This window comes from Cajanus cajan, chromosome 10 (assembly GCF_000230855.2).
Source record: "Cajanus cajan strain Asha chromosome 10, NIPB_CcT2T_4, whole genome shotgun sequence".
NCBI classification, from domain to species: domain Eukaryota; kingdom Viridiplantae; phylum Streptophyta; class Magnoliopsida; order Fabales; family Fabaceae; genus Cajanus; species Cajanus cajan.
This window is the reverse complement of record NC_138526.1, coordinates 51584917-51592455: the sequence shown is the minus strand read 5'-3', so window position 1 is coordinate 51592455 and position 7539 is coordinate 51584917. Positions and strand designations below refer to the sequence as shown.

Here is a 7539-nt window from a genome sequence, read left to right as displayed (position 1 = left end):
ACTTGTGTAATAACTTTATAAAAATACCCGTCATAAAATATTTTCCGAGACAAATACGATAAAATAACGGCTTCAGCAATTTAGGAAAGACTGAACCATAAAAAAACTTTTGACAGCGAAATAAAGAACACAAAAGTACATTTTAGTTTTTTTTTTGTTTACTTATAAAAGAAAAATAAAAAATGTGGTACTACTTTTTATTCGAACATTTGACTATTTAATCCCGCCGGTTTTAGACATAAGAAATAAATGGAGTTAGAGACATGTTTTCCTCTTCCATACTCATTTCCATCGAACACACCATTTTTGTTATTTTAGCATTCAGTTGCACTCAGAAAGAGTAGTGTCTTGTTTGATTTCGTTACATAAGAAAGAAACATAATGGAGGGAGGTGATGTATACAAAGCAATTAACAGTTTACGATCAAGAAGTTCAAAAGTTTGGAGAAACAGTGGCGAAGACGTATTCTCAAGGTCTTCTCGCGGAGAGGATGATGAAGAAGCTCTCAAATGGGCTGCACTTGAGAGGCTCCCTACCTACAACCGTCTCAAGAAAGGCTTGTTGACAGCATCTCATGGTGCTGTCAATGAAATCGATGTCACTGATCTTGGCTTCCAAGAAAGACAGAAACTTCTTGACAAGTTGGTCAAAGTAGCTGAAGAGGACAATGAAAAGTTCTTGTTAAAACTCAAGGAGCGAATTGAAAGGTATATATATATACATACATACAACCTGTTCATCAAGAAATGACTAATAGCCTTCTTCTAAGTCTCTTGCCTTTTCTTTTTGTATGTTTCTCATAGAGTTGGGCTTGATATTCCAACAATCGAAGTTCGATATGAGCACCTTAATATCGAGGCAGAGGCTATTGTGGGAAGTAGAGCTTTGCCATCTTTCATCAATGCTGTTACTAATGTCATAGAGGTTCAATTCTTTAATTAATTTTGATTTCTTTTTGGTTTTGGTTTGTGTTGTGTTGCAATCAGTCTCTTCACTGTCTTTCTCTATATGGTCTCGCAGGGGTTTCTAAATATTCTCCATATTATACCAAGCAAGAAGAAACACGTGACTATTCTTAAGGATGTTAGCGGGATTATTAAACCTCGCAGGATGACACTGCTTTTGGGTCCTCCAAGTTCAGGAAAGACCACACTTCTTTTGGCCTTGTCTGGAAAACTTGATAAAAGTCTGAAGGTGAAATAGATCTCTCTTCAATATGTATAGTTTCATTGCTTTTTTCTTTAAAAAAGAAAGGAAAAGAAAAATCTATATGAGTACCTATAAGTTGTTCAGGTATCTGGGAGAGTGACTTACAATGGGCATGAAATGAATGAGTTTGTGCCTCAAAGAACTGCTGCGTACATCAGCCAACATGATGTGCATATGGGGGAAATGACTGTGAGGGAAACATTAGCTTTCTCAGCAAGGTGCCAAGGGGTTGGATCACGTTATGGTTAGTACATATTTGCCAAAAATCTAATTTAAGATGTATGTAACCTAAGCATGACTTTTGGATCCACAGACATGCTATCTGAGTTGTCTAGAAGAGAGAAAGCAACAAATATCAAGCCTGACCCTGATCTTGATTTCTACATGAAGGTAAGAAGAATAAGCTCTTCTAAATCTTTATTTCGGTAAAATAAGAAAACCAAAAATCTATATACTATTTTTGCATCTGATTATCTTTTGATATAACAGGCAACAGCAACAGCAGGCCAGGAGTCAAGCATCGTAACAGATTATATAATGAAGGTAATGCTTTAAACAAGTTTCAGTTCGATTGTGTATTGACATGAGTTAAAGTTTGCTACGAAGGCCAAGGTATTGAATTAGTTACTGTATAATTTTGCAGATTTTGGGGTTGGATATATGTGCTGATACTATGGTGGGGAATGAAATGTGGCGTGGAATCTCTGGAGGACAAAGGAAGCGTCTTACTACAGGAGAGATGTTGGTTGGACCAGCAAATGCTTTATTCATGGATGAAATCTCCACAGGGTTGGACAGCTCCACAACATTCCAGATTGTGAGCTCTCTCAGGCAATATGTTCACATTCTAAATGGAACTGTTGTTATATCTTTGCTCCAGCCAGCACCCGAGACTTACGACCTTTTTGATGACATTATCTTAATCTCTGATGGCCAAGTTGTTTACCATGGCCCTCGTGAATATGTTCTCGACTTCTTTGAATCTATGGGCTTCAGATGTCCTGAGAGGAAAGGTGTTGCTGACTTTCTTCAAGAAGTGACTTCCAAGAAAGATCAAGCACAATATTGGGTGCGCAGCGATCAACCATACAGATTTGTCACTGTCACTCAATTTGCTGAGGCTTTCCAGTCATTCCATATTGGTAGGAAACTTGCAGAGGAGCTTATAGTTCCATTTGACAAGACTAAAAACCACCCTGCTGCATTAACCACGAAGAAGTATGGTATCAACAAGAAGGAGCTGTTAAAGGCTAACTTCTCAAGGGAGTATTTGCTTATGAAAAGGAATTCATTTGTTTACATCTTCAAGCTGTGTCAGGTTGGTTCTAGATTTCTACTTTGATTTATACCAATTCAAATTATACACTATATTTCATTTATAGATTATTTTGCACATTTATCATTTTGCTCTTGATGCTTTTCAGATTTTCGTCATTGCGTTGATTGCAATGACAGTATTTTTCCGAACTGAGATGCATCATGAAAATCTAAAGGATGCGGGTGTTTATGGTGGTGCTATATTTTTTACATTATCAATTATTATGTTTAATGGAATGGTCGAGCTTTCTCTGACCATTGTTAGGCTTCCTGTTTTCTACAAGCAACGGGACAGTCTTTTTTATCCCTCTTGGGCATTTTCTATTCCTTCATGGATTCTCAAGATTCCTATTACAATAGTGGAGGTCGCTGTCTGGGTATGTCTCACCTACTATGTTATTGGATTTGATCCAAATGTTGGGAGGTACTGGCAAAGCTTTTTTAAGTTAGGAGCTTGTGAATATTGTTGGTTCTACTAGTTTGCATGTTACTTATGATGCGAGTTCTTGAATTTTGTGCAGGTTCTTCAAGGAGTTCCTTGTGCTATTATTTGTAAGCCAGATGGCTGCTGGATTATTCCGAGCTATTGCAGGACTTTGTAGAAACATGATTGTCACAAACACATTAGGATCTTTTTCTCTTCTCGTGCTTTATACATTAGGTGGCTTCGTTCTGTCAAAAAGTAAGTTCAAATAGCACACGTGATTTTTTTTAATGTATTTCTATCATAATAAACAAGAATAAACTAATGCTTATGAATTTCAATTTCAATGAAACAGAGCATATCAAAAGCTGGTGGATTTGGGGTTTCTGGATTTCACCTATTATGTATGGGCAAAATGCTTTGATGGTCAATGAATTCCTTGGTAACAGTTGGCACAACGTATTTTCTTGAACTTGCAACTTTAGGATTTGCATACTTTTGGTTAAGAAAAGTGCGATTCTAATTTCTTTGCTCTCCAATAATAGGCTACCCACAATTTAGGAGTTCAATATCTGGAGAGTCGTGCATTCTTCACACATTCATATTGGTATTGGTTAGGCATTGGAGCACTGGTTGGATATACGCTACTTTTCAACATGATATATGGTTTTGCTCTTGAGTTCCTTGACTGTGAGTACTTTTCACATCATTGGAACTTTAAAATTCTTACAGAAACGCGACATAAGGTTTATTAATAAGTATGCATCTGAATGTGCAGCATTTGATAAGCAACAAGCAATAAAAACTGAAGAAGAACCAGAAACAAATACACCTAATGAAAGAACCGTAACAGAAGTTGAATTACCATGCATAGGTGCGTTATGTTGCTTATATGTATCACACATGATTACTCGATGACAAGCGTACTGGTTGATTAGCAATTCGTATATCGTAATATGCCTCAAGTCGTTGAACATTTTTTCAAATGTCTTGCAGAAGGTTCTGGGAAATCTGATTCTGTTGTGGAGTCTAGCCATGGAAAGAAAAAAGGAATGATTCTTCCTTTTGAACCACATTCTATCATCTTTGATGAAATTGTATACTCTGTTGTCATGCCACAGGTAAATCACATTAACATGTGGATTTCTAGCCGTGTGTTTCTATTTTAACTCTACTTTAGCCAAAAAACAATTTAAAATTCTAACTCTTAATTTCAACTGGCAGGAAATGAAGCAACAAGGTGCACAAGAAGACAAATTGATGCTTTTGAAGGGTGTTAGTGGTGCATTCAGGCCTGGTGTTCTCACAGCTTTGATGGGTGTAAGTGGGGCTGGTAAGACTACTTTGATGGATGTTCTGGCTGGTAGGAAAACCGGTGGATATATCGAAGGAAGCATCAAAATTTCTGGATACCCTAAGAAGCAAGAAACATTTGCTCGTATCTCTGGCTACTGTGAGCAAAATGATATCCACTCGCCTCATGTTACAGTTTATGAATCCTTGCTCTACTCAGCATGGCTTCGTTTACCTTCAAGTGTTGATTCCAACACCAGACAGGTTAGTTAGTAGGAAGAATGAAAATTTTTACGCTATTCATTTAGATAACTGACTTTCTTTGCTTAGAGGCTGATTGTTCAAACTTATACAATTTGACAATTGGTTGCAGATGTTCATTGAAGAAGTGATGGAACTGGTGGAGCTGAACCCGTTAAGGAAATCCCTGGTTGGATTGCCTGGTGTGAGTGGTCTCTCAACTGAACAACGTAAGAGGCTGACTATTGCAGTTGAATTAGTGGCTAACCCGTCCATCATTTTCATGGATGAGCCTACTTCTGGATTAGATGCAAGAGCTGCTGCAATTGTTATGAGAACAGTCAGGAACACTGTGGACACCGGAAGAACTGTTGTCTGCACAATCCATCAGCCTAGCATTGACATATTTGAAGCTTTTGATGAGGTGAGTGATGGCAATGATAAATAAATTTGTGTCTTATTATTTAGTTTCTTTCTCCTTTAGACTTGAATCTAACATGATATTTTATGTGTGATTCCAGCTATTACTATTGAAGCGTGGAGGACAAGAAATATATGTTGGGCCACTGGGTCGCCATTCTAGTCATTTGATCAAGTATTTTGAGGTAAGATCATAGTTAAATTCAATATTATTATGTGAACAAATATAATTCTTGACAATAGATGCTAAAATTTTCCAATAATTTCCAATGTCCAGAGCATTGAAGGGGTGAGCAAAATCAAAGCCGGATATAACCCGGCTACTTGGATGTTGGAAGTTACAACTACAACACAAGAACTTAGTTTGGGTGTCGATTTTGCTGAGTTGTACAAGAATTCTGATCTATATAGGTAGGCCAACGCATATAGCTAAGAATTTGTTGACTATACTAGCTATTGTCATCTTTGTTTTCAAAATGCTTAAATGAGTTATTCATGGCTTTTAGGAGAAACAAGCAGCTCATACAAGAACTTGGTCAGCCTTCTCCTGGTTCAAAGGATCTTCATTTCCAAACTCAATACTCTCAATCATTCTGGGTCCAATGCCAAGCTTGCTTATGGAAACAGCATTTGTCATATTGGCGTAATCCGCCTTACACTGTTGTGAGGTTTTTTTTCGTTATTCTCATATCCCTGTTTTTTGGATCAAGTTTCTGGGACCTTGGAGGAAAACAGTAAGTAAAAAATTAGTAAAATTTAAAAATGAATTCTCATTACTCCGCAAAAGAAAATTCCATAAATTCTACTCAAGTTCTGATTCCTTCTGGTGATTTTACAGTTCAGATAGGCAAGACCTATTGAATGCTCTAGGTTCAATGTTCATTGCTGTTCTCTTTATCGGAGTACAACATTGTAACTCTGTACTGCCTGTGGTATCAGTTGAAAGAAGTGTCTTTTACAGAGAAAAAGCTGCTGGAATGTATTCTGCCTTACCCTATGCATTTGCACAAGTAAGACATTATTAGTACTATAGTTTGCATACATTGTTCACGTTAACAAACTCCCTACTTTTTGTCACAGATTCTGGTAGAGCTACCCTATATCTTTTCTCAAGCCATGATATATGGTGTGATAGTTTATGCCATGATCGGATTTGAATGGACTGCAAAGAAATTCTTTTGGTATCTATTTTTCATGTACTTCACATTGTTGTACTACATCTTCTATGGCATGATGGCTGTGGCACTGACACCAAACCAGCATACTGCTTCCATTGTGGCTTCTGCATTTTTTGCAATTTGGATTCTCTTCTCAGGATTTGTTATCACAAGACCTGTAAGTTTTTGCCATCCTTTGACTAAATAGCTAAATACATTGAGAAGGGACATGGTTTCAATGGATGTTCATAATAATGTATATTTATTTTTATTTTTATTTTCTATTTTCAATAGAACATACCCAAATGGTGGAGATGGTACTATTGGGCATGTCCAGTGTCCTGGAGCTTATATGGATTGGTTGCATCTCAGTTTGGTGATATAATGACTCCAATGACGTCTGAAGGCAACAAGCCTGTGAAATATTTCGTAGAAGACTATTTTGGTATTAAACATGACTTCCTTGGTGCTTGTGCTGTTGCGGTGCCTGGCTTTGGTATTCTCTTTGCATTTATTTTTGGTATTGCAATCAAGAATCTTAACTTCCAAAACAGATAATTGGACTCTTTCTCGTGTCTGTTTGATGATTTGGTTATCGACATTGAAGGTTTCCCAGGCAATGACAAGAGGAAGAACTAGTTAGAAGTATCAGAAACTGCTCAGTAGGGTTTAATTTAGGTCTTTTTGTTTCGGTTGGAGTCCTACCTATAATTTACTAGTTTTTTTCGATGTATTTTTCATATTGTGATCGTTTGATGTATCGGCTTCTTTGTAATAAATAAATGGAAAGACTAAAACTAAGTTATCTTTATATTTTTTTTTCCTTCTTTTGTGGCATCTTATTTGCAGGAAAAAGTTTCCACGGGTTTTTATTAAATAAAACGAACAAAATAAAATAAAAAAATTAGTTAACGTTGGCTTGAATCCAATGTAACATGATGTTACAAAATATTAATGGAAAGACTAAAACTAAGGTATCTTTGGGTTCTTACCGGAGATCTGCTGTAGAGATGATTCGTCGAGTAAGATTGGTGAGCCTCATTCGCTGGTACGTTGGTGTTCCAAGATGGGGGTGGTACCTGCAAAAGAGACTCCGATGCTAAAGTTAGGGTTTGTATGAGTATGAGTCTCGTATAAGTAATGCGCGTACCTTGGTGTGAATTAGGGTTTCGTTGGGCTTTGGGCTTGAGATCAGTTATGATCTGTTTAAGTGACGAGCTGACGTCACACAGCGCGTATCCGAGGTCGTCTTGCGCTGTGATGCCGAGCTAGGAGCTCGACTTTGTAGTACGGATAGTACACTAGCCCCCCGAGCTCCGAAGACCGTGGGTCGAGGAGTTTAGGACCGAGCTCGTCAGGGAGCAGTGACCTTTCACGTATGTCTATTTGTCAAGATACCACGTGTTGCGATTGTCATTTCATATTTCAAAACGCGAGGTCGGCGCGTTAATGGGCATGACGGTTATGCAATGATGGCTT

At 37.6% G+C, this 7539-nt stretch overlaps 1 protein-coding gene across 1 annotated transcript; it reads left to right on the top strand.

Annotated features, from left to right (window-relative positions):
• Positions 1-238: 238 nt before the first annotated feature.
• LOC114914873 (pleiotropic drug resistance protein 1) lies at positions 239-6871 on the top strand. Its single transcript, XM_020368137.3, has 21 exons — positions 239-707; positions 804-924; positions 1021-1194; positions 1294-1453; positions 1523-1599; positions 1699-1752; positions 1853-2527; positions 2634-2950; positions 3048-3208; positions 3306-3409; positions 3496-3640; positions 3729-3824; positions 3947-4071; positions 4175-4507; positions 4617-4907; positions 5005-5088; positions 5181-5314; positions 5410-5637; positions 5742-5913; positions 5984-6238; positions 6355-6871. Exons 1-21 carry the CDS (start codon positions 382-384, stop codon positions 6616-6618), a joined length of 4296 nt encoding a protein of 1431 aa, XP_020223726.2. The 5' UTR covers positions 239-381; the 3' UTR covers positions 6619-6871.
• The last annotated feature ends 668 nt before the right edge of the window (positions 6872-7539 follow it).